Genomic DNA, 27,854 nt, shown 5'->3' with positions numbered 1-27,854 from the left:
AATCAAGTGAATATTAGTTATCACCAATAATTATCAAAGATAATAATAAAAATTACTCTAGTTAAACCAGAGTTCCTCGGGGCACCACCGTCATAGACGGAGTGACAACTAATATAAAAGTCTCATTAAATATATTAAACTACTAATTAAGGGTTGAACACCGATAAATGTAATAGTTTAATTAGTTGAAGGATTTAAAAGTTCTTTTCTTAGTAGAGGCTGGCTCATTCATCTTTGTGTAATAGTAAATAAACAGATACATGGTAAACACAAACATTTATTAACACATTAATAAATGCAACAAACAAAACACAATAAACTAACTAAAACTAACAGCAAATGACGTGTGTGTGTGTGTGTGTGTGTGTGTGTGTGTGTGTGTGTGTGTGTGTGTGTGTGTGTGTGTGTGTGTGTATGTGTGTGTGTGTGTGTGAAACAAAGAGGAGAGGTGGGGGCTTGGACCCCTGCAGAGAAGGTGTGAACATTTAAGTTACACAAAGGCCCGCAGCCTGGAGATCTCAGTTCTTATTCAGGTGATGACAAAGTTACAATTCTTTCTAGCCGTTCATACAGTCCTATAACATGTAGTAATGCCCAGTTGGTGATTAGTTACCAGTCCATGAGATGGAAAGATACGTCACGTTGCTTGATGCCAGTGGCTGGTTGAAGAAAGGAAGCTGGTTAAAGAAAGGTTCTTGTCTTGGTTGTTGCTCTTAGGCAAAAGAGGCTTCAGATCGCTCTTTGTTCTGCTCAGTTGAGTTGATACCCGTTTGGTTAACCTTTGCTGGTGATCCTACGCCATAGGCCAAGTCCAGGGCCGAGGGGACAGCGGGCAGCTTGTCTCCTGGATCCGCAGGAGCGGGTCGAGTTGAGTGTGAGATAAGAGTCCGAGAGGGAATGGGTGTCCTACTCTTTTTAGGCCCTGGTTATGTCATCGCCAGAGGTCAAGTCAGCCAATGAACAGTTTGGGGGTCCCTGGAATAATTCACACCTGGGTGTGATTTGTGGGGGAGAAGGCATGGCAGGCCTTTGTTTGTGACCATGCCCTCAGAGACAAAGGCAGCCAGGCTTTGGGCCTAGTCGTCCCTTTTGCCTGTGCAGGCCGAGGCCTTCTCATAATTAAACTGAAAGTTCACGTTAATCCAGAAATGAACAATCATCTTTGGTGTGTTGGTTGCACCTACAGTATCCTTGGTATTTTTCCGATAAACCATCACCTTAGCAAGGCCAATAAATCTATGATTATTTTTTGCATGCTACAAGCCATTTGGAGGTGTTGTTATTTATTGGTTATAATGCAATGATTTTACTGATCTGGCCCACTTGAGATCAGATCAGGATGAGTGTGGCCAATGAACTCAAATAATTTCACATCTCTGGACTAAAGCTAAAGAGGGTTTCCTCCAGGAGCTGAAAAACAAAAACAGAGCTAAAGAGAGTGAAAATTGGAAACACGACTCAAAATGAACAGTGAATAACAGTAACTTGACTTTCCACCAACCCATCATTTGTGAACTGACATGGTTTTCTGAAAGCTCATGTCCGTTCCTTTGTAGTGAAGCCGACTTTTTACTACCTCTGATATCGACAAAATGTTTAACCTGTTATTTTTAGCCTAATCCAAAGCAGTATCTAAGACAGCAACAGACCTCTATAGGACCAATTAGGACTGATGTATCTGCCTCGTTGAAACACAAGACTTAAAACAGTTTGTGGCAGAGTAAACTTTGCGGCCTCTGGGGGACTGTTCTTCCCGGGATAAATCAGTCAGCAGTAAAGCCCGATTTACTGTCAAACGCTCTGTCTGATTGCCTCATGCAGTTACCATGGTAACCATTTCAGGCTGCAGTTACATGCATTGGAATTTCTCTATCTGCCGAACCCTGTGCTGCAGAGATGGTTGTACTGAAAAGGCTTTTCAATTCATGTGTAAATTAGAACATGGCGGTGTGTCTTTGTATTCTAACCATACCTGGAGACTCCTGAAAGACAAAGAATTACACGCTCAAATGGGAGGTCAGGGTAAAAGCAAATCCCAGAGAACACATAATAAAGCAGCATGGAGTTTGATGTTATCTCACCCTCATGTGAGATAAAGCTGTAATTAAAAAGTTTAGACATCAGAAGATAGATATAATGTGTTTGTCTCTGACCATCTGGTGACTGCAGTGCTGGTTCTGTTTTTCCTGAAGCTGCTTTCTGCCTCTTCGTCTTTTCTTTCAGTGCTAAAGATGTTCTTTGTGGTGTTGGCCAGGGTTCCCTGCTTCTTACTTGCTAATGTTAAATATAACAAATCCAGTGTAAGATGTATTCTCACCTTCTATTTATAGAATCAAGGTGAACACTTCTTCACCATTCCTGCAGTACTCATCCTTCATCCTTCTGTATAGCTAAGGTATCTAAAGTGGCAGAAGAAGGATTCAGATCCTTCACTTAAGTAGAAGTACCAATATATTAATTTTAAATTACTCCATTAAAAGTGAAATCCTAGAATAGAATAGAATAGAATAGAATAGTATCTTTTGCCATGCAACCAGGTGGTATTTTGGTATTTGGGTTCGGTACATGATGGTTCACTGTTACCACATGAACATATATAACAACACAAATCACAGTTATGAAGTGCATCAATACCACATCACAAATCTCACCAACAAAACATAGTGCATGGCGGGGTCAGCCAATGTCTGAAGGGTCGGCAGTTCGATCCCTGCCCTGCCCTACTTGTGTCATGGTTGCTGTGTCCTTGGGCAAGACACTTCACCCACCTTGCCTTGTGGGAATGTGTATGACTGCTGTATGTTTGAGGAGGTGGTCAGAGGGGCCGTAGGCGCTGATGAGCAGCCACGCATTCTTCAGTCTGCCCAGGGCAGCTGTGACTATCCTAGTTTACCACCACTATGTAAGTCTGTGTGAATGAATGGAACCTGGACTCTGTGAAGCACCTTGAGTACTGAGAAAAGCACTATATTTTCAAAGAACAAAGACCATAGACAAGACACATATATATACATATATACAGTGGGATAACAGCAGCAGACCACATCTAAAGTCCTTACTGTTGACTGTTTATTGGAGGAATTGGAGGATTTATTGTTCTTATTGCTGAGGGGAAGAAGCTGTTTTTACAGCTGATGGATTTTTTGCTAGTATTATCAGCAAAATATGCTTGAAGGTTGAATATGTAGAATCTTTATTAAAAGCTTTATTTAAAAAATATATATATACCCATGGGGCGTTTTGAGGGGTACAGAAAGTATCGCTCTTCCATAAAAAAATCTATTTAGTTTGAATTAATATTTTAATCATTTGGTTTGACAATGACTTTCTGTCATGTTCTGTTTCCATTGTTGCAGCCCATAGCGTTGGGCGTTGCTGGCTGGCAGTGTTGTCTGTTGTTACAGAAACAAGAATAATTTTGAGTTTAGAGCTAGCTAATGGATTCCACAGCACTCAAAGAAAGACTTCCAGTTGAAGACTGGCTAACCTTAAATACTGATGTAAATTCATTGATTAGTCCAAATTAGTGGTTCCCCTGTATGCGCCAGGTTACTGTGAAGTGTGACCACCTCTGAGTGATCGTGACGGGGGGAGAAGCTCCGCAGAGGCCGCTGTTCGTTGGGGAAAGAAACCGCAGAGTGACAGAAAAGAGTCTCCAAACACAACACTAGTCGTTTTTAAGACAAAGTCTCTGGGGGATTGGTAAAGTCTCTGGATCAGTTCAGAACAATGAAATGAAAAATTTCGAAAATGCTCCACTGGAGGTTTATTCTTCAAGATCGCTGATTCGCTCATTTAGCTGTCAATCAAAAAAGGATTCTGCCTCAGACAGCTCATTCAATTATCATGCAGAAGAGCGTCCGGGCAAGCCCACTGTCCCATAGACCCCCAGAGACGCTGAGCGTCCGATTGGGCGGGACAAAGCCCAGCATTTATCCAATGAGCGTCTAGTTTGCAGTGGAACAACCAGCTCTACACTTCCCCATTGAAGTCAGTAGAAGCTGAGCGTCTGACTTTGTAAAGCGCTGTGGAGCTGTGGGGATGAATGAGGAGGAAGTTGCTCCGGTTACCTGTGATAAGTAGCTGATTCTGAACAAAAGATGAAGGCTTTCTAATGCGTATTAGTCAATGAAATGGACACACAGCAGTACATATTTACATAATTCACCACCTTTTTCTTTTCTTTTCTTTGTGACCTTTAGAGGAAGCTGAGCTTCCCTTGCAGTCTTAGAGTAATCAGCACTGGTGGGCTTTGCGCACTACTGGTAAATATCCATCTATCCATATTCAACCGCTTGTCGCTATCGGGGTCACACGAGGGCGGGAGCCGAGCCCATCTGACATTGGGCTTGAGACGGGGTACACCCTGGACAGGACGCCAGTCTAGCACAGGGCACCCAGAGACAAACAGAGACAGACAACCATTCACACTCACATTTACACCTACGGGCAATTTAGAGTTGTCAATTAACCTAACAAGTGCATGCCTTTGGACTGTGGGAGGAAGCCGGAGAACCCAGAGAGAACCCACGCAGACACAGGGAGAAAATGCAAACTCCACACAGAAGGGCTCTAGCCTGGATTCAAATCGGGAACCCTGCTTTGAGGCAACAGTACTAACAACCACACCACCGTGCTGCCCACTGGTCAATATGATAGAAATAAAAACTCCTTTCACCCGTCTAGCCTAACCAGAACTGATTTTTCCACAACAGACACCCACTGGGCTAAAATCAAGTCCCAACTTTACATTAATAAGCATTACAAGCTGCAAAACATGACAGCCAACTCGTATGGGTCAACGCCGTCTATCTGCCAGCTTCACTAATATCTCTGCTCGGCCCTGGTTGTACGTTTGTCCCTGTAAGAACCCTTTTCTTTTGTCTTATTCTAAGTATCTCTGCTCGGCCCTGGTTGTAAGTTTGTCCCTGAAAGGACCCTTTTCTTTTGCCTTATACTAAATATCTCTGCTCGGCCCTGGTTGTAAGTTTGTCCCTGTAAGAACCCTTTTCTTTTTTCTTATTCTAAATATCTCTGCTCGGCCCTGGTTGTAAGTTTGTCCCTGTAAGGACACTTTTCCTTTGCCTTATTCTAAATATCTCTGCTCGGCCCTGGTTGTAAGTTTGTTTCCGTAAGGACCCTTTTCTTTTGTCTTATTCTAAATATTTCTGCTCGGCCCTGGTTGTAAGTTTGTCCCTATAAGAACCCTTTTCTTTTTTCTTATTCTTCTCCATCTCTTCACAGTTGTCTCGTCATATCTCAGTTTAAACACAGTGATTCCGTCTCTATGTGCTTCGGGTTGTGATTTAAATCTGTACTGTAGCACTCTCTGGTGCATTGTTGCCCTGGCAACTAATAGCTTGGGATTCCAACATGGCGGGCGCGCTCAGACCATACTCAGACCCCTACCAAATTGTCACGTGTCTGCTCATTCTCAATAGGGACTCCGCTCTGTTCAAACGTTGTGCTGAGCCTGAATGCACACCACCGGCACAGAGCAACCAACAAGTAAAAACAGTCCAATCTCCCCATTATACAAGGTTTTTAAAATCATGCAGCCGTGTAGTAACGTTAGTCTGTTAAAGCCGGTTAAAACCTAACGTTAGCTTTTTACTTCTGGTGATCACGATTGACTGAACAAAATGTGTAAGTATCATAAACATGAGTCACAGATCTTATTTTCTGACATAATCCGCTTTGGATTATGCGAACCAGCGCGATGCTAAACTTCCAGGTTTTGACGTGAACCCTGGCACACTTACTGCTCACAAATAATAAGGGTTTAAATAATAATAATAATAACAATGTAAACAGTGAGTGATATTTTGTAGGGAACTACTTTGGTTCTTGGAATGTGGGTGACACCGATGTATGAATGAGAAAGGTGGACCTGGCTTTGTGCACATAACGTTAGTTCAGTATTTAGTGGTTTTTGCACTTCATGCAAGTGTTACTTGACGAGGGTGCACGTTCCAGCTCTCTTTCCGCTCCCCTGCCTGCCTCAGTCCAAATTTTTACCAGAAGAAAACCCTGCATATGACATTCTATTTAGCATCATTAAGTGGACTCTGACATTACATTTAGGAAACAAAAAGCACCAAAAGTGTTACGTGAGGCATCAAATGACTTTGTTAGGATTAGAAAAAAGGTTGTGGTTTGGCTTAGTGCGTCATGACACGAACACCACAGGGACATGAACAACGGCCCCCAGGTCCTGTGCTTTGGGACCACCTTGAACTACCTCCGTACATGGAGATTAGCGATCTTCTACTACGTCACCTGATTTTCTTCTTTGCTCCTGACGTCATTTCTACAGCAATAAATGTGGATTACACATGAATTAAAGTGTATTACTTTTCATAGGTATTTGTACAAACATGGAAAAGGAGAACAGCCTGTTTCACAACATCATTGTATAAAATCTGGACATAGTCACCATAACATGACATCACCCATACAGTATGTTTCTGAAGAGCCGTTGTGAAGCTGGGAGTGGGTGGGTTTGGCCGTCGCCATCTTGGCAGTGCCTGACGCTGCCTAGTCTGGTTTATCTGATTTACAGTGCTTGGATAAAGCCTGACTTCTATTATCTCCAATATCAGCCTTGGCGCCGCCCAAGGTCAGAAATATAAACAAGCAAGAGCGTTTTTTACCCTATCCCACAGTGATAAACTGGTGTAGCCAGCCCTTACTCCAGCACTGACACAGTGCTCTGAAGAGAGGTCTGGCTATGTGAGACTAGATGTCGACCCACTCCTGGGTAATCCAAATATGAGCAAAGAGTGGAGCATGGCAGGAGCTAAGGGGGCAAAATGAAGCCTGCAATCTTTGCAAGCAGCCATAACCTGAATTCTGCAGAACTTCAAGACTTAGGGCGTGATCACACTGTCCTTTTGGCCGCGGCCAAAACCGTTTTTTCAGCTAAAGTCTAGTACCTTTAAGCCATGTGAGTGCACCCGCTCCGCGCTCAACTGCGGCCAGCGGACCGTCCATGTTACGGCGTGATGGCGTATGGACAGCAAGAAGCATTGGCCGAGGCCCAGGCAGTGTGAGTACAAACGGGGCTGGGGTGCGGGGGGGAGAGGGAGGGGGGACAAGTACCCTAAAGACCGGGTCGTGGTCCGGGAGGACAATGTGAGCAGACCCTTAATATAATTAAAATGGGTGAGATATAAATTAATTCACCCCTTGCGCAGTTGTCATGAATAGTGAAATTAGCTTTAGAGACCAAAGGGCTTCTGTTCCAGGCTGTAAACATTTATTTCTGCTGTAAAGCTATCTCTGTTTTGGAGCCAGAATCAAGATGCCACTCGATGAACTAGAGTTTTTTGGCACTTCAATGTTGGCTTCACAAATTATTTCCACTGTCGCAGTGTGGCCAAATAATGTTATTACAGGCTCAAGTGTATTTTGATTGTTTGTTTGTTGTTGTTTTTTTCACTTAATTTTCCAAAATAAAAAGTCATTTTTAACTCCACCTATGAAATAAATGTCATTGGTTAAAAAGCAGGCGTGTTATTAAACCGGGCGATTCGGGGCTATAGCCCCAGATCTCTTGGGAAAATTAAAAAACAGTAGACAGTAGACTTTTATGTTGTTGCATTCAGGGCATGAAATTGGCATCCGCCTTCACGCCAAATGCTGGGTGAAACTGTCAATCTACAGTACCCGCCAAGTTGGCGTGTAGCCAATAAGACACTCAGTGTTGTGTGTTGTTGACCAATCAGGTAGCCTGTTGTTGCTAAGCAAGCCCCGCCACTTTCTTGGACTTTTTAAAATAAAAAAAACAAGAAGAAAAAAAAAATGTGGCGGCATATTGCTACAGAACAAAAAGAGGATGAGGAGGACAATTAAAAAAAAGACGTTTTAAAACAAAGTGGAAATTGGAAAATGATGGTCGCAAGGTTGGCGACTGGCTTGTGTACGACACCACAACAGAGGAGATGCACTGTGGGGATCGCCGTGTGTATGGAGAGTGGAGGAAACAGAGGGGAGAGTCTGCTCCTCCTCCTCTTTAGGACTAAGAGCCTCAGTCTGTGCTCTGTGAAAGGGTTTTTCAATTAGTGTCTGACCTCCACATTACAGTGGAATGTAGTTTGGTTTCTGTTCATCATTATGATTGTTATTGTTGTTGTTTCTCTAAATGTCAAAATATGTCTTATCTTGAAAATCAACATAAACGTATAAGTAATTTGTTATAAATATAATGTTTATTGTTAATCGAAAATTTAAAAAATGTTGATCCTGGGTATCTAATGACACTACAGTGACAAAGAAACAGTGAGACGATTGGTTGTGCGATTTCTATTCTAAATGCCTGCCACACCAGGGGCCTGTTTCACAAAGCAGGTTTAGTGAAAAGTCTGTTAACCCTGAAATGAGGGAAACTCTGAGTTTTCCGTTTCACAAAGGGAGGTAACTCAAACCAGAGAGAGAGGGGTAACTCTAGCCTGTTTCACAAAGAGTGGTAACTTAACCTCTCGGTCAGTTACCATGGTAACATGCTCTCTGAAACTAACCTGGTCGGGACCAGGTTTTTCCAATAGCATCCAGCTGCAGACCCGGAGTACAAGCCCCTCACTTGACAGAGGTCTCTCACTTGACAAAGCCCCTTGCTTGACGGAAGTGAAAATGTAGTTTTTTTTACTTTATGCAAAGTCTTGCAATAGTTTTTTTTAATAGGTTATTTAAACTTTTTTGAAAAAGCACAAAACATAGCAAGTTAAAGGAAATCGTTTTTTTAACTTTATTGAAAAAATAAGTTTCCGTTTTTTTGAAAAAGAACATACAGTTCCCCTCAGTCAGGTCTCAGTCCTTTATACACAGTTAGTGTATCTTACAGTTAATGTAGTCCTGAATATTGTGACATTACAAAGATAAAATTAAAAATCAAATATTGGATGTTTTAGTGAAGATAAACATCTGCAAAGTTTTAAAAGTAAATGCAACTTTAATAAACAAAAATTTAAAAGCCCTTTATAACAGGGTGACATGAAATTTCAAAATAATAGTGGGCTGTAGGAAATGACGATACTTAGTCCACGAGCACAACAGTCCTGTGACTGCCAATAAATATTAATAAAATTGAAAAATATATAAATTTATATTAATAAATGATTATGTAATGTGAAAGGTCCGTTAATTTTAAAGAAATCACAAAATGGAAACTGTAAATGTTAAGGCAGACAAATTGTGAGATGGTGCGGAGTTCGATCAGCAGACACGAGTATGGATTAACAAAGTTTAGTTTAACAGCCTTTTAATATTGATTTCATGATCCAATTTTAGAATTCAATAATCATCTAGGCAACAATACATAAGTTAATTTGTCACTTTTTACTTCAATCTTAATGAGGCAAAGTTAACCAGTTTGTAATCATTCAAGATTCAAGATTCAAGATTCAAGAAGCTTTATTTATCCCGAGGGAAATTATTGTGCAACAGTTTCATACAAAGGCGGAAAAGGATCAGAGTAACAATAAGCATAAACATAAATCAAATCAAAATAAAGCTAACGTCAGATAAATCAAGCAATGAACCAAGTGTGACAGAGTGCAACAGACGTCGTGGTTAAGCGTAGGTATATACAATATACAACAATAGGCAGCGTGCAGTTTAGCAGCAGATTGAAATAAAATAAGTACAAACTAAATAAGTGAGAATAAAATAAGTACAAACTAAATAAGTGAGAATGAATGAGAATGAGAATTCATTCATCTTCAACCGCCTGTCTCTGTCGGGGTGCGGGGGGCTGGAGCTGATCAAGCTTTTTTTATTTAATCTATTTAAATGGTAATAATTAAAACATCAAAAAAGTCTTTATGGCACACTGAAACCATTCTGGACAGAATTCTTGGACTTTTTGCGGCAGGATGGATCAAAACATGATGCAGTTTGCGTGTTGTTTTTTTAAGGCAGTGGCTGTGAAGATGGAGATAGGTGTGTTTCTTTGTTAGAAGCTGCAGTTTCTTCCTCTTGAAGTCTGTGGGCTTCTTGTACAGTTCCATGACAATGGGGCCCAAGGCAAAACATTTAGTGCCGGTGAACCTCTTTTTAGGTTTGTAGTGCTTGAATTCAAAGAAGATAGCTGCTCCTTCTGGTAACTTCTCCACATGTCTCTGGATCTCCACGTCCACACTGGAGTGAATGTAGGTGTCTTCCTTTCTGGAGGCCACAGGGGTGTCCTGCACTGGGTTCACATCTACACCGTTCAAATCTTTAACACCAATAGTCATGTATGGTAAGGCAATATACCAGTTTCTAACAATCTGGATCTGAATGATGAACACTGACATTTTACCTCAGGCAAAAGCACGTTAAAGACAAAGGCAACAGAATCTATAGGTTGTCTTGCTCCTGGTGTGTCTTTAAGGATTCCAAAAAGAAAAGAGAACTTCATCAAGCTGCGTGTCATCATCAAAGCAGATGGTGGCCGTTTGCTTTTTTCCTTCCCACAGCGAATGCAGATAGCCGGTGGTGATGGCCTGCAAATAAACATCACTTTAAAATGACATGGCATTGATCATCTTCTGATAAATGCTTTAAGATGGACATCCAATGAAAGCCATAACTGCTAATGAATTTAGTGCCATATAGATACCTCAAGGTGTTGTCTTAGTTTAGTCTTCCCTGTTATGAAGTCAATCAGTACTCAACACTGCACAGAGCAAATATTAAAGTTATACTAAGCGCAGTTAATTCCACGTACTTAGATGGCTTTTTACTGACCTCTAGTTTTTTCATGCTCCCTTAGATCCATTGTCCTAAAAGTAAACATTTTAAAATGTAGTTATGTTTAGTAAATGCTTGATATAAATTGGGGAGACAAGATAGCATGCTTGATACTAATAACTAAATCAAATACTAACCAACTCAGCCAGGTTGATTGTGCATGGCCTCTTTAAGTCACTGTGCTCCCTGATGACGTGATCATCCTGCGTTGGCTCCTGTTGGCCACATTTATAATATAATGAACTTATAGTAATGTCATGAAAATTTACATTACTACCACTATTTAAAATTGTAAAAACACATTAGTTTCTTAAACAAATAATGTCTCAAACCTTTCCATTTTTGTCCTCCGCTTGGCTTGTCACCTCCTCCTGGACATTAAAAACATCTCTGTCCTTTTGAGGAAAGTATTTATTTTTTTACCCATGTCAAACTGTTAGAAATCAATCAGTTATGGTGATTAACATACATAGACTTTTATAATATTGGACCCTTAATTCACCTCTCTTTCGTTTTAGTATAAAGACTGGTGTAAGAAGACCATTCAGCATGCTTTCTGCCTCCTTGGAAAAAGGGGCAAACCTTCTGCCATGTCTGTAGAACAAACAAATAGTCAAAATATGACAGACAAAAACAGACACACACAGACCCCTCCAGTTGCAGGTTTTCCATTAGCACTGCACACCACCATCTCCGCAGAGCTGCCATGTCATCCTAAAGGAAGAACATTGCCACAAATACAAAGTGCATGTTTGTATTTTTCTATGTTGTACGGTAACCTCATGATTCCCAAGAGATATTATTCATGTTTGATAATGTCTCCTTACAACAGTGAAGTCAAATGGTGCATCCATATACGGTTTAAAGAGAAACATGCCGAGGCTGGCTTGTCTTTTCATCCTTGTGGTGCTCATGGTTTTCATTAGCACTGCCAGTTTAATAAGCCTTTAGCGGCTGACACAACAATCTCAGCGCAGGAAAATCTCCTACACATCTTACAGGTTGCAAAAAAACTTTATCAGAAATGTATTTGCCACAGAGTGACAGTAGTATCCTCAAATTCCAGCGCATCAAAGATTGATCAACATAGCAAAGCTTGCGTTGTTTTTAAACGTCTCCATTATCTTCATCATGTTCAGCCGTGACAGCGAGTTCGCTAAAATTCCCGCCCACTTACTGATTCACTTCCGGCAAGCAAGGGGCTTTGTCAAGTGAGGGACCTGTGTCAAGTGAGGGGCTTGTACTCCGGGGGCCTGTTTCACAAAGCAGGTTTAGTGAAAACTCTGAGTCTGTTAACCCTGAAATGAGGGAAACTCTGAGTTTTCCGTTTCACAAAGGGAGGTAACTCAAACCAGAGACAGAGGGGTAACTCTAGCCTGTTTCACAAAGAGAGGTAACTTAACCTCTCGGTCAGTTACCATGGTAACATGCTCTCTGAAACTAACCTGGTCGGGACCAGGTTTTTCTCAGAAAACCTTGAGTTTCTCTCTGTCTCCCCCCTCTTTCAGCCACACACGGTGTTTGATTTCTTCATTCATTCAGTCAGCGGGCGAGTTTTGGCGTAGTATAGTTCTGCTATAGTTCCGTCTGTTTTTTCAGAAAATCATTGCAAAAATCAGTCATTAGAAGTTATATTAGGTGGTGACTATTTCACTACCATGGCATGTCCTTTTGATAACGATCCCGTGGATGAAGCTGACGCATTACTGCACAGAGAATTAAATATTTGTCGGGAGATGATTATCAGACCGCGCATAGACATCCTTAATATACTGCAGCCATAATTACAAAATGAATTAAATGGATCTTTTGAGCAAGTTGAATGTATTTGACTCAGCGTTTCCTAAATATAATCCCAGCTTTTCTTGCAATTCATAGGTTCAAAAGTGTGTGCTTTTAATTGGGTTACCGTTATATAAACTACTCCTATAGGTGGAAACAACAGCCTTTTGATCCAGAATATCACCTATAATGCGAGGGGCTGTATTTCACGGCAGGGAAACACCGTTTCATGTCACAGTCCATCTCATCCCTCCTTACATTTCCAACATTAACAACCAGTAATGCTCTTATATCACAGCAGATATTGTGTGTTGCGCTGCGTTTTTTTGCAAATGGGAGTTTTTTTTTGCAACATATAAAACAGCCACTTACGGTAATATTTACTTTACAATGTAAAATTCAATTCAATTCAATTCAATTTTATTTATAGTGTCAAATCATAACAAAAGTTATCTCAGGACACTTTACAGAGTAGGTAAAGACCACACTCAATGACTTATTTATGATTTACATAGACCCAACAATTCCTCTGTAGAGTACAGTGGCAACGAAAACCTTCCCTATAACAGGCCGGAACGTCAGACAGACCCAGCTCTGTGGAGGACGGCCATCTGTCTTGACCGGTTGGGGAGGAAGAAAAGGAGAGAGAAAGAGAGAAAAGACACACAGATGGACAGGGAGAGACAGACAGACACACTTCCAGAGATGCAAGCAAAGCCTAACAGTAACTATAATATTTATAGTAATGTGAATATAACGTATATGTTAAGGCAGTTAATACAACAGAATAGTAGAAACAAGCACAGCTAAGGTGACAGAATATGAAAATGATAATAATTATGGTGGCAAACATGATCAATGATGAGTAGTGGCAATAGCAGCTACGATACAGCTACAAATTTTATAGTTTATTAAACTAGTGATAGTATATATGAGTAACAGTGACAATAGCAGCAGGAAGCGTCATGTAGGACCATGGCAGCAAGCACCACCACGATCAGCAGAGACCTGCGAGACGACAAAGCACAAACAGCTCCGGGGAAGAAGCTGAATCAGTAACATGCATTGATGGGACATGAATGATTCAGACAGAGAGGAGAGTAGCTCAGAGTATCAGGAAAAGTATTATCCCCCGGCAGACTAGGCCTATAGCAGCATAATTAAGCAGAATAAAGTCTCATCGTAAGCCCTAGCTGTAAGCTTTATCAAAAAGGAAAGTTTTAAGTTTACTCTTAAATATGGGGACAGTGTCTGCCTCCCGAATAACATTTGGGAGTTTGTTCCACAGGAGAGGAGCTTGGTAGCTGAAGGCTCTGCCTCCCATTCTACTTTTGGAGACTCTAGGAACGACGAGTAGCCCTGCATTCTCAGAGCGCAGAGATCTAGTTGGGTGATACGGTACTATGAGCTCTTTAAGATACGACGGAGCCTGACCAATAAGAGCTTTGTACGTAAGGAGAAGGATTTTAAATTCTATTCTAGATTTTACAGGTAGCCAGTGCAGAGAAGCTAATACAGGAGAAATATGTTCTCTTCTATTTGTTTTAGTTAGTACACGAGCTGCAGCATTTTGGACCAACTGGAGACTCTTAACAGACTTATTGGAGCAGCCTGATAATAAGGAATTGCAATAGTCCAGCCTAGAAGTAACAAATGCATGAACAAGTTTCTCTGCATCTTTCTGAGACACAATGTTCCTAATTTTTGCAATATTACGCAGGTGAAAATATGCAGTCCTTGTTGTTAGTTTTATGTGAGAATCGAAGGACATATCCTGATCAAAAATAACACCCAGATTCCTTACTGTGGTGCTGGAGGACAACACAACATCATCCAGAGTAACAATGTCTTTAGCTATTGAATTTCGGAGGCCTTTGGGGCCAAGTACAATAATTTCAGTTTTGTCTGAGTTTAACATCAGGAAATTGCAGGTCATCCAGCTTTTTATTTCCTTAATGCACATTTGAAGTTTATCTAACTGATGGGTTTCTTCAGGTTTGATCGACAAATATAATTGTGTATCATCAGCATAACAATGAAAGTTAATGGAGTGCTTCCTTATAATATTTCCTAAGGGAAGCATATATAAGGTGAAAAGAATCGGTCCAAGGACAGAACCCTGTGGGACTCCGTGACTAACTTTAGTGTGCATGGAGGATTTGTCATTAACATGTACAAACTGAGATCTATCTGATAAATATGACTTAAACCAGCTCAGTGCGGTTCCTTTAATGCCGATCAGATGCTCTAGTCTGTGTAGCAGGATGTGATGGTCAATAGTGTCGAAGGCAGCACTAAGATCTAGTAAGACAAGTACAGAGACAAGTCCTTTGTCTGAAGCTATTAGAAGGTCGTTAGTAATTTTCACCAGTGCTGTCTCAGTGCTATGATTTGCTCTAAATCCTGACTGGAAATCCTCAAATAACTCATTATTATGTAAAAAGTCACACAACTGATTGGCAACTAATTTCTCGAGGATCTTAGAGAGAAAAGGAAGGTTAGATATAGGTCTATAGTTGGCTAGTACCTCAGGATCAAGACTGGGCTTTTTAAGAAGAGGTTTAATTACAGCTACTTTAAAAGACATTGGTACATAACCTGCTGATAAAGACATGTTAATCATATCTAATACAGGAGTGCTAATTAAAGGTAACACTTCTTTAAGTAACCTAGTTGGAATAGAGTCTAGAAGACAAGTAGAAGGTTTTGATGCTGAAATAGTAGAGTTTAATTTGTTAAGGTCGACTGTAGAAAAGCAGTCCAAGAATATATCAGGTCGTACAGTTTGTAAGGTTCCTGGGTTCGATGAAAGATTGGTGCCAAGCGAGTTGATTTTGTCTCTAATAGTTATAATTTTGTCATTAAAGAAGGTCATGAAGTCGTTACTGCTGAGGGTTATAGGAATACATGGCTCAATAGAGCTGTGGCTCTCTGTCAGCCTGGCTACAGTGCTGAAAAGAAATCTAGGATTGTTCTTATTCTCCTCTATTAAAGATGAGTAATATGCTGCTCTGGCATTACGGAGGTCCTTCCTATAGGTTTTAAGACTTTCTTGCCAAACTAAGTGAGACTCCTCCAGTTTAGTGGAGCGCCATTTACTTTCCAACTTTCGCGATATTTGTTTTAATTCACGGGTTTGTGAGTTATACCACGGAGCTAACTTCCTCTGTTTTATTATCTTCTTTTTTAAAGGAGCAACAGAGTCAAGTGTTGTTCTTAGAGAGCCTGCAACACTTTCAACAAGGTGATCAATTTCAGAGAAACTAACGTTAGTGCAAGAGTCTTGAATATTAGGATGAGGCATTAAAGTAAATGCAGATGGCATTGCTTCCTTAAATTTAGTTATAGCACTATCAGATAAACATCTGGTGTAGACACTTTACCCAGTGGTGAGTAGTCCTGTAATATGAATTCAAAAGTTATTAAATAATGGTCTGATAAAATAGGATTCTGTGGAAAGACTATTAAGTCATCAATTTCCACACCATAAACCAAAACAAGGTCGAGGGTCCAAATTATTGGTTCCCCTGTATGATTCATCACTGACATGGATCAGGCTGATCACTGACACACTCAACAAACAACAAACCTGGCAACCCAACTGCTGGAATTATTTTTTGTTGCTGTGACTACTACTACTACTCTGGAGACACTGGATGGTGAGGTTCTGCTCATTCTCCATGTTCAACCTTTAACTCACATTTGAAGGCATCAGAGAAAGTTTTGAAGTTGAACCAGCTTGGAATGAATTAGTGTACAGTTGAATAAGAAAAAAAAAAAAGATGTCAGGATGTCAAGGACTTTTGGTCAAAGGACAAATGTAGTCATATTGAAAATATTATAGATGGCATTGTGCTTCTGATTGCATCTATTGTATATCATTATCTCATCTCATGGCTGCACATCACCTGCACACAAACTGTGTGTGTTTTGTTAATGCAGAAATAAGCTGAAACAACACACAGAATGATTGTATTTCTTATAGAGAATACAACTCTCAGAACAGTGGGGGATACAGATAACATTTCACTTCAGATAAAACAAATTAGAACTGTTCTGCTCTTTATGCTAGTTGTACAACAGCTTCAGTAAAAGTGTGTTTTTATCATCTTCCAAGCATTTGCTCTTATCCACCCCTTCTCCTCCTCTATCTCTCCGCAGACCATGCAAGCGGCGCGATGCCCGACAGATGAGCTGTCGCTGACTAACTGTGCCGTGGTGAGCGAGAAGGATCTGCAGTCAGGACAGTGAGTTTCATAATCGCCTACTCATCAATGATTTTTTCATTTTTCAGTACTGGCGCACACTAGTCATCCATTCTCTCATCTGGTCACCCATCATTCATCAGGAAGGTCACAGTCAGTAATGTGACAAGAGGCTGCAGGACTTTCAGTATGTGATTATTCAGAATATGTTGCTGGATGTTGTAATAATGAAAATAAAAGCTTTAAAAAGAAACCATCTTTTCAACCGGGAAGTCTCATGTTCTAGTTTGGGTAATGTTTTCTCAATCCAGCATAAGGAAAAATAAAATAAATCAGAAACATTAATGCTAACAGATTTTTGAAACTAAATGACAAAATACCGTATTTGTTATCGCCTTTAAAAACAACCCTATTAGTGTTTTCTGATCTTATCCCTGATCAGTAAACAAGGTGTTATTTAATTAGTGAGCAACAGTAAAATCACTATGTAGAGGGGCAATTACAAAAAAAAAGTCTTTATTGTGGAAAACTGCAGACCATTAACAGAAACTTTAAAAAGTAAAAAATGATACTGTGGCTATCCAATGTCATTAGGGATGTACGGTATTTATCTTCAAATATATAGCTATATACAATTCTGGCTGATAATGTTAAATGTATATTATTATGTATTATTCCAAAAATTCAATTCAATTCAATTAAAAAAATCCCAAAAATTGAATTAGAGCTGAGAAATTATCAGGTGATGAATATGAAGCCAAGTTGCTTTCATTAAGAGTGCAGCACCTACACACTCCCATTTCAGTTTGGGATTTGCCATTACACACATATTGAGTATCCACTGACAAGATTATGTCAAAGCATCTCATTTGAATTCACAGGCAAATGCTCTATACAAGTAAGTATGTTGGTGAAGTTCAAATAGAAGAACATTTTAGGAGTCAGAACTGTTTGTTTGTTGTGTTAACAGTAGTGATGTCAGATGGATTTGGTCAGAGCTGTGGAATATTCAATCATCCATCTTCAATCCCCATATTTGAGCCTTTCTTACCCTCAGGTGTGTATACATGATACACCTTTATTCAATTATCAGTTATCTTTTTGATGTCAGCCATGAGAAGCAGGTAATAAGTGGTCATTGTAACAGCTGAAAAAAAATCCACATTGTGCATCCCAATGTGTCAAAACAAATGCATTTTGGGTGTAGGTACTTTAGGTTTAATTGGATCAATAGTGTGACTATCAAATGAAATATTTGATGAAGAAAATTAATAAAGAAAAATTACTAAAAATTAATAATTTTAATTTAATAAAACTTCACACGGAGAACCAATCAAATGTAGGGCCTTGACTCACGTTCAGATTATGAGATTGAGTATTCTCAATAAATTTATCGTTCATCAAGTAAATACTAGTTATCACCAATAATTATCAAAGATAATAACAAAAATTACTGTAGTTAAACCAGTTCCTCGGGGCACCACCGTCATAGACGGAGTGATAACTAATATTAAAGTCTCATTAAATATATTTAACTACTAATTAAGGGTTAAACACTGATAAATGTAATAGTTTAATTAGTTGAAGGATTTAAAAGTTATTTTCTTAGTAGAGGCTGGCAAGTTAATAAATGCAACAAACAAAACACAATAAACTAACTAAAGCTAACAGCAAATGTGTTTGTGTGTGTGTGTGTGTGTGTACGTGTGTGTGTGTGTGTGTGTGTGTGTGTGTGTGTGTGTGTGTGTGTGTGTGTGTGTGTGTGTGTGTGTGTTTGTGTGTGTGTGTGTGTGTGTGTGTGTGTGTGTGTGTGTGTGTGTGTGAGAGAGACAAAGAGAAGAGGTGGGGGCTTGGAACCCTGCAGAGAAGGTGTGAACATTTAAGTTACACAAAGCACCAGCAGCTTGAAATCTCAGTTCTCGGTTCTTATGACAAAGTTACAATTGTATCTAGCCGTTCATAAAGTCCTATAACATATAGTAATGCCCAGTTGGTGATTAGTTACCAGTCCATGCGATGGGAGATTTTTTGCATTGCTTGATGCCAGCGGCTGGTTGAAGAAAAGAAGCCTGTTGAAGAATGGTTCTTGTCTTAGATCGCTCCTTGCTGTGCTCAGTTGAGGATAACCGGTTGGTTAACCTTCCTGGTGATCCTGGGCCATAGGCCAGGTCCAGGGCCGAGGGGACAGCAAGCAGCTGGTCTCCTGGATCCGCAGGAGCGTGTCGAGTTGAGTGTGAGATCCGGAACAAGGAAAGGGAGGAAGAGGAAGTGCAGGTTGTGTGCTACACTTTATATAGGCCCTGGTGATGTCATCGTCAGAGGTAAAGTCAGCCAATGAACAGTTTGGGGGTCCCTTGGAGAATCACACCTGGGTGTGATTTGTGGGGGAGAAGACGTGGCAGGCCTTTGTTTCAGAGACAAAGGCAACCAGGCTTTGGGCCTAGTCTTAATCAAACTGAAAGTTTGAGTTAATCAAGAAATGAACAATCATATTTGGGTGCCGGTTGCACCTACATATCCCCCCGATGTCCTTGAGACTGCACCCGATGTGCGGTTTTAAGGGCATCTTTCACAGTCCATAGATGTACAGAGTTCATTTGTCAGTTCATTGTCTGCAACATTTTGGTTCAGTTATTTCACCAACTGGGAATTGGCTAAACACTACTAATATCTCGACTAGGCAAGAACAAAAGTTACAAAACAAAATCTAAACATGACAATGGCACTATATGAAATACATAATGAACATTGTTTCTCAGCTACTCTTTAGGTTAGTGAGAACAGAAGTGTTAGTTATGTAAATGTCTTTGGGTGAGACACAGATGTGGTGCAGCTGTCAGTTGCATGAGGACAGGTGTATGACTGGTGTGTTAATCATAAGGTGTGTCCTAAACTAGTGTTTACCAGTGAGCTTATTACAAAATACAAGGAGCTGATCCAAAAGTATTTGCAAGTTTGTACAAGGTGTTAAGTCCAATTACAATTTGGGTCTTATTGAGTTTGCTGCGGCTGCTAACAAATCAAAGTTTACCAATTTAACTGTAAGAAAAGTAAGGCTGCTGAGCTTGCATTAATCTTACTATCAGTACAGGCGGACTGTTACCTACAGAACCGAGAGGAGCGGACTCTGGAGTTCTGTTGTTTGAAGTTCTTCTTCACGTGTGGCTCAGGGCGTTAACGCTGCCTGTAGCCCTGTACAGAAAGACACTCAGAGGCGCAGTCACTGTCGGGTTCTGAGCTGCGGTCAGAGATGCTGTAGTCATCATCTGAGCAGTGGTTTGGCAGGTCATTATGCTGGGCCAGGATCTCAGAATATGGCCTTCTACAGCTCCTGCTCTGGGCATGACTATCCCGTGGCAGCTGGCGGACATGGCGTTACGCTCTGCGTCCCTATGCTGTGTTTTGTCCCCCCCCTTTCGATCTGTTCTGAGGGTGGGGTTTTGAGACAGAAGGTCTGTGTGACCTTACGGTGTTTGAGCTGCTGGAACCAGATGTTGTTTCCCTTGCTTTGCAATTGACAACAGTTTCCCAAGCCACCTGTGCTATTTTCCTAACCTTGTTAAGAGAGAGGTTATCTTTTCTTGTCTCAAGAATAACGTGCGTACGTATACAAGGATGAAGATTCTGCAAGTATAGGGACTTAAAGGTTGGGTTCTCTTCTAAGCCTGGTGCATTCTTTCCTTGAAAGTATACGTGTCTCAAACGTCTGTAGTAGTTCCTGGGACTCTCTTGACGGGAATGTTTGATTTGACTTGCTGCAACCAAAGAAGCGATTTCGTCTGCAGTAGAAGCAAATTCTTCTGTCAGTGCATGACGCAGCTCATTGTAGTCATTTCTGACTCTGGCAGGTTGAGACTGTATAACTTTGTGGACAGCTTTTGAGCTGGTTTTCCACACAAGTTTACCTTTCTCTCTCTATGTTGCATATGGCAGGTCAATTAGATTTTCATCTAATTCCCTAAAATGGTCCTCAATGTTGTGATCGCAGTTGTCTGGATCAAACACGTCCATATCTTTAGCTAGAAGCTCAAGCTCTTCAAGGCGGGGACATTGTGAGGTCACCGTTTGTGAAGGCAAGACTATGCTAGCTCTGTCATCACTCTCAAAGTGACGCAGTGAGGAGGTAGAGCAGGACTGAACTTCCCTGGTCGGCTCTGGAGAGGGCGTTAATCACTCATTGAGGGAGGAATTTGAATTTGAAAAGCCAGAATCAGCATGGCTGAATGACTTTGGTGGGGCAAGAGTTTCTGATCTAAGCCCTAACAATTCCTTTTTGTGGGAGAAGAGCTGGGACTCTAAGTTCAATGTGTTAATGAACTCAGGGTAGCCAGGTTTAAGGCTCTGTGCTAGGGAAGAAATAAAATTCTCTACACATGGGTTCTCCATTGTTTCAAATGGAAGGTGAGATTAAAACTTGTTGTCTAGTACAACAATGCAATTGTTTTTTCCTCTTGTGTTGCTTGGCAGACACCTTGTGATGTGACTTGGGTAGTACACTAGCCTAAAACAACAGTTCCTCTGGTCTACACTGTGTGGGTAACTTGCTTCCTGCACGGGGAGGTGCAACAACAGCACTATGTGATTCTGGGACCAGAATTTACACTAACTGAGATGCAGGGCAGTCAGTCAGGGATTTATATCTGTAAAGTACTACTCAAGCTGAGACACATGGAAGAAACAGCTGGGCATGTAACTTTATTTCACAGGGCTGGTAGCACACTGTGGCTCTATCCATCTCCACTCGGGTTGAAATGCAAGGCAGTTCCAACAGTTCAAGCTCTCTGGATCATAGGGCCGGGGGCACGCTATGAGTTAAGGGGAAGGAGCACTTAATTTAGCAACAGCTTATGACAAGACTTATTAGATTGCATTGAATATGTGATATTCAAATGCTAAACCAAACTTGAAATAGCTAGCAGCAATAGCAAAATCTTAAGGGTAACTATCAGGCTTACAGAGGTTATCAATATTCTCAAATCGCTTAAGCTAAATTTGGAGAATTAATCAAATAACACCACTTTATACTTGTTTGTAAGTACAGCTGGATGTCTAGTCCTGTGGAAACAAGTGGAGTTCAATAAAACGACTTTTGGAAAATATTGGATGAAAAATCCAGAAATTGTAAAATGTCCAAAAATATGACGAATATTAATATCAGACAATTATGAATTATTGCCAGCCAACATAACTAAGCCTCACACGGGGCACCAATGTGGGTGCTTTAGGTTTAATTGGATCAATACTGTGACTATCAAATGAAATATTTGGTAATTCCCATTCCTGACTTGGCATATTTCACTATAACACAGCACAAGTTGAGTTCATTGATGTGACCTTATACCTCAAACAGTTACTTTTGCTGCCATTTGGGATTACTAACGTATGAAATATTTTTTTGTAGCAAAAAACAAGATGGAGACTCCCGTAGGCGAGGACGACTGGATCAAGTTGGGGGAGAGGATACATCCATTTTTTATACAGTCTATGGTCCGAGGGTAAATCTGGGTGAAGAAAGTGAAAGTGATGGAGGGGCTAGCACCACTATTTCACATGTTATTAATCCCAAATGGCAGTAAATGGTAACTTTGAATTTCCAATACAAGGAGAGAGCCGAGCCGGTGCATTCATACCAAGGTGATATCAATAAACAAACACTGAGGTGCCCTTGAGCAAGGCCCTTAACTCCAACAACTCCAGTGGATTTGCTCATTGGTAGCAGACCACACTGTGGCTGTACTGGGCAGCTTCCACATGTAAATGTTATCAGGACATTCCTGATGAAGAGAGCATTGCCCTCAGTGTACCCCCCTGAAGAAATAAAGGTAAAGAAAAGAGAAGAAGAAATAAACGTGTGATCTGAGTGTGTCCTGCATTTATACTGCCATGGCAACTGCAGGCTTGTCTTTATAGTCACTGTCACCCAGCAGCAATGTTGGTGCCATAAACAGGATGCCGTTCATGTTCTCTTTTATCAGGAGTAGCTCAGGATGGATTTTCTAGGTTGAACCGGGTTGTAATTATGGAAATTCAAGTTTCTGGTAATGAACCAGTGACGTGCGGTCAGGGGAGGCAGGTGAGGCTGTGCCTCCCCTGTCATCATGAGAGGAAAAAGAAACGAAATAATAAAATAACACAAGTATTAATATTTGTCCTCTGGACTATGATTTTGGTGTGGTTCTTAATGTATTTTGACCGTTTTTATAGTAAAAATGGCAGGAAATTCTGTATTTCCTATTTAAATAAACGGAGTCTCTTCGGAGACGAGAGGTGAGGCACGGACAGCCGTGCCTCCCTCCAGATTGCGCAATCACTCACAAACTGTATTGAGCGCGTGCCCTCTGCGCATGCTTGTTCCCATTTCTGTTTATGTTTCCAATATGATGGTTGAGGACACTTTTATGTAATAAAAGCATACGTCTTCTTTTCCATGGTGTTCAGTGATGTATTTTACGTATGTGTGTAATATTTACATCTTATTGTTGTGACATAAATCCACAGGGGAAATGCCTGGCTTGAGGCAGGCACTACCTCTGCCTCAAGGCAGGCGGCGATAGTGAGCAGCCTGATAGCCACCAGCCTGATAGCCTGCAGCCAGATAACGGTGAACTCTGACCTGTGTGCAAAAAGTAAACACAAGAAGTGTGCTGTGCGACGCTGTAGAGCTTAGAGACAAGCTGTCATTTCTCGCCCTGAAAATGGAGGATTTGATTTCTAAACTAAGACATTTTTCAAAGCTGGACTTTCAGTCAGTAAAGGAAAGATATACTGCAATATACAGTCATTTACAGTAAAGGAAAGATATACTGCAATAAACAGTCATTTACAGTAAAGGTAAGATATGCTGCAATATATAGTCATTTACAGTAAAGGTAAGATATACTGCAATATACAGTCATTTACAGTAAAGGTAAGATATACTGCAATATACAGTCATTTACAGTAAAGGTAAGATATACTGCAATATATAGTCATTTACAGTAAAGGTCAGATATACTGCAATATACAGTTGCACTGGTGTTTTAAAATGGTTTTCAGCATCCTATTCTCTCCTCCTATCCTATTGGCATCCTCCTAGTGCCTCCCCAACCCCAACCCTCACTGCACGTCACTGTAATGAACATATGCAGATGTTCATAGTCTGCTTGCAAAATTTAACGTCATGACTTAAACAGGCTGTTCTCAATATGCTGAGGATTGCCTCAGCACAGCTCTCACTCACCGTCGAAAACCAGCACTAATGATGTCATGTAATGCAATCCTAAGCATCAACATTAAAAGATGGTTTCATTTGGTTCTCAACTTCTGTAACTGTAACCATCTTTTATGTTTTAAAAATTACCTTTTATGAGTTTTAAATCTTCCATATGCTTTAAATGTATATGTTTTATGTGTTATTTCTCCCAATGCTTTTTATGTTTTATGTGAAGCACTTTAAATTGCCTTGTTGTTGAATTGTGCTGTACACATAAACTTGCCTTGCCTTGCCTCAAACTGTCATTGCTAAGAAATGAAATATTCCAACAGAAACCACATATATAGTATACAAATCCATCACTGTGTAAGACGTAAGGAAAATGAAAATAAAAATTCTGTACAATAAAGAAAAAAATATCTTCTAGTCAATCCTCTCTTGACGAATGGGCCACATGGCCTCATCTACGTCGCACTCAATATTTTCTCTTGCGATGCACCGAGGGAAAAATCTTCTTGCATGCCTGATCCAGCCTTGGCATGCCTCTGCATCTATATCTTGGGCAGCAGCGGTCATTGCATCGATCAAGGGCATCTGGTCATAGGGGCGATGATCATAAACCTTCCATCTCCATGCACTGAAGAATTCCTCTATAGGATTTAAAAAAAGAAGTGTATGGAGGAAGCCTGCAGACTGATTGCAAATTGAAAAGTTTTGTGAAGCAGTGTCAAACAGGTGCTTCAGTGATTGCATACTGGTCAAGAAGTGTCTAGGAGATTGGAACATATATGTTCTGTTTGGTTACCACAGCTAAAGCAATGGAGTTTGGACTGCTTGAATGACATCTGCGTTAACTGATTTGCAAAAGGGTGCGGGAAGTGTGTCAAAACAATGACAATGGGTTAACTCATTTGCGGGAGGGGTCTTTTGCTCTGCTGAGAGAGTGATAATGAAGACTGAGAGGTTACCAGTTTCTTCAACAAGGTCAGAGCAATCAAAAAAAACTGTAAAGCTCTGGTCTACATTCTGAAAATCAGTTGAGCCTCTGAGACAGATTTGAAAAAAGCTAAGCTAATCACTAGCTGCTCAGACTTTATAGAGAGGGAGGGCGAGTGGGAGGGGACGAGGAGCAGGGAAGACAAAGGGATTGAATGGAGGGTACGAGCCAATGGGAGCCTTTCGGACTGGATGGCTCCCATTGGTCAATTTCTATGAAGGCCTACCGCTGACAGACTGAATAAATTTTTTGGTTCTTTTTGCTTTTCATATTGTGTAGATCAAACTACAGGACCATAATTGCTGTATAAACAATGTTATTAATAATGACCAATATTCCAAATGGTAGACCATAGCTTTAAAGCACCAAATGGAAGACAGCTAAAGGTCAAATAGGAGGAACTGGTTTTAGGATGAGTCAGGATGTAGTCATTAAATCAGTGACAGCCATGTAATAACCAGGGTCCAACTGACTGTTGTATTTACAGACATGTGACTGTGAAGACCACTCCCAACCACAAGTTTGTGTTTACAGTGAAGACCCACCACACTGTGGCACCTGGAAGCATCGCCTTCAGCCTGCCGCAGGTACACATACACACACGCACACGCACACGCACACACGCACACGCACACGCACACACACTAGAATTCACACAGTGTTCAGCAGTTGTTGGATGTTCTTTACTTATCTGTCTTTCCTCTTTCCCTTGTAGAGGAAATGGGCCGGCCTCTCCATTGGCCAGGAGGTGGAAGGTACAACATTCTCTATTTGATCGCTGCAAATGATGCTTTACTGTCCAAACAGAATATCAGAGCTCTTTTGCTGTAATAGACATTCACTAAGCCCTTTCTGAAACAATGGGTCCTTGGTGTCATACAAAGTAGACAAAAGCAGGATTTTCTTTGTAAACTTGTGCACATTCATTCGGCTGAAATGACAAATGTCACTCAAGTACTTTATCAGCTGCAGCTGGCTATCTAATTAAGCTAATGTTAGCGCCATGAAATAGTTGAAAATGTAGTATCTGCCGGCCTTTTTATTTTTTCCAGAGTACACGTAATAAAACAAGAACCCTGTCTTAAAAATGCACGCGTGCCTACATCCATGATTGCGTGCTAAAGGCCTGAGGCTACAGCTGCATGTCTCAGATAAGAAGTTATGATCTTAACCAATTGATGATCATTGTAGAAGACATGTAAATAAAGGAGCAGTATTATTCTTATATTGCAATGTAGTGCTAGTAGTCCTAGTATTATTGGTATGATGCCAATATACAATCAAACTTCTTTGTTCTAACATAAAGCTGATCATCTTAGCTTAGATCAGAGGTTCTGCAACTTTTTACACTGCGGACCACCTCAGACAAAGTTCCTCAAAGTTCCACCACTAGGACTGACATTTAAATACAGTATAGGCCGACCCTATCCAGCTACGGACAGTAGCTGGCACTTCAACTCTGCCACACAACTACACACCGCGAGGGACATTTCACTGGCACTGCTGAAGTATCGACTAGCACTTGTATTGTCATTCACTTCAGTTTCAACAGGGCTGCACAAAATATTCTCCTCCTGACCCACACTTCTCTTCCTAATAGTTCCCGTTTGGAGTAATGATTTCTGTGTTTTTAAACTGTTCATTTTACCTCGGCTAACTATTTTGCCATCCAATTTCGCAGTGACTACCATGGATGTATGCTCATGCTACATTCATGAGCTACTTAGCAGGCTGATATAGAAACAAAAATATCACAGGAAAGGCAAAACTTGTTTCAAATGAAATGTTGTATATTGAAAGATATATACAGTGAAGATCAAAATTAGAGAATAAATTATTAATACTTGATTTATTCTGAAATATTGTTAATTTTACTGTTCATAATTTGATATAATATCCCCTGTGTCTATACCACTGCTTTACAAGCATGTTTTTTAAATAACCAAAGCACTTCAACAAAAACCTTTATTTTATGAAAAAAAAACAGTGATCAGTTCAGTCTTTCCCCAGTCCTACGCCCAACATAATGTTTACATCAGACCCACATAAACTGAACGTCATCTCATCACTGAAGTCACTCTGCAAATTCAATCCCTCAGTGGCCAACTACAACTTTGACAAGTCCAAGCAGTGCATTGGAGCCATGACAATCGAAATTGACTTCCTGCAGAAGAAGAGTACTGACTCCTCCCCATACGACTCAGACAAGATGGCTGCAGAGTTTATCCAACAATTCAACAACCAGGCCTTTTCCGTTACCCAGCAGGTTCAGATTCACACACACACACACACACACAAACACACATACACACACACACACACACACACACACACACACACACACACACACACACACACACACACACACACACACACACACACACACACACACAGATGCAGAGGCACACATACATTTTGCTTTCTTCTCTGTTGTTTAATGTTGCTGTGTAGGTTGTTTATTTGTCCTTCTCTCCTTCTATCAGCTAGTGTTCAGTTTCTGTGACAAGCTGTTTGGTTTGATGGTAAAAGATATCGAGGCCATGGATGCCAGCATCCTCAAAGGAGAACCAGCTTCTGGAAAGAAACAAAAGGTACCTAATGTGGTTTAAGATTTATCATCAAAACCAGAGAAATGAAAGGTTAAAAGTGTCACCATTTTGTTGAAATGGGTAATCTATCCTGTCCTGTTCAGAGAATAGCATTTTCTTTTGTTGTTGCTTGTTTTTCAGAAAATCAATCTTTCCAAAGTTAAGTTACTAAACTGACTGACATATAGATACCTCTTCATAATTAAACTCTTATTAATACCTAATAGAGAATACACTTGAAAATTAAATTGCTTTTGAGAAATTAAACGGCACAAATGTCATCTGGCATTAAGTAGAAAAGGGCATTACAGAGGCAAACATAATGAAATGATATGATATATTTTTAACATATACTGCAG

General features: G+C 40.5%; 1 protein-coding gene across 1 annotated transcript in view; it reads left to right on the top strand.

Moving 5' to 3' along the window:
• Window positions 1-27,854, top strand: part of nsfa (N-ethylmaleimide-sensitive factor a) — a 77,098-nt gene that overhangs the window by 28,204 nt on the left and 21,040 nt on the right. The window contains exons 2-6 of the mRNA XM_083931704.1: window positions 16,675-16,760; window positions 25,395-25,494; window positions 25,623-25,662; window positions 27,007-27,173; window positions 27,391-27,498. Of these exons, the coding sequence (XP_083787830.1) occupies window positions 16,675-16,760; window positions 25,395-25,494; window positions 25,623-25,662; window positions 27,007-27,173; window positions 27,391-27,498 (501 nt within the window). The remainder of the gene's footprint in view (window positions 1-16,674; window positions 16,761-25,394; window positions 25,495-25,622; window positions 25,663-27,006; window positions 27,174-27,390; window positions 27,499-27,854) is intronic.

The sequence above is a fragment of the Echiichthys vipera genome (assembly GCF_963691815.1).
Source record: "Echiichthys vipera genome assembly, chromosome: 17".
NCBI classification, from domain to species: Eukaryota; Metazoa; Chordata; class Actinopteri; order Perciformes; family Trachinidae; genus Echiichthys; species Echiichthys vipera.
The sequence above is the reverse complement of the archived record's forward strand: the minus strand, read 5'-3'. Positions and strand labels throughout refer to the sequence as shown.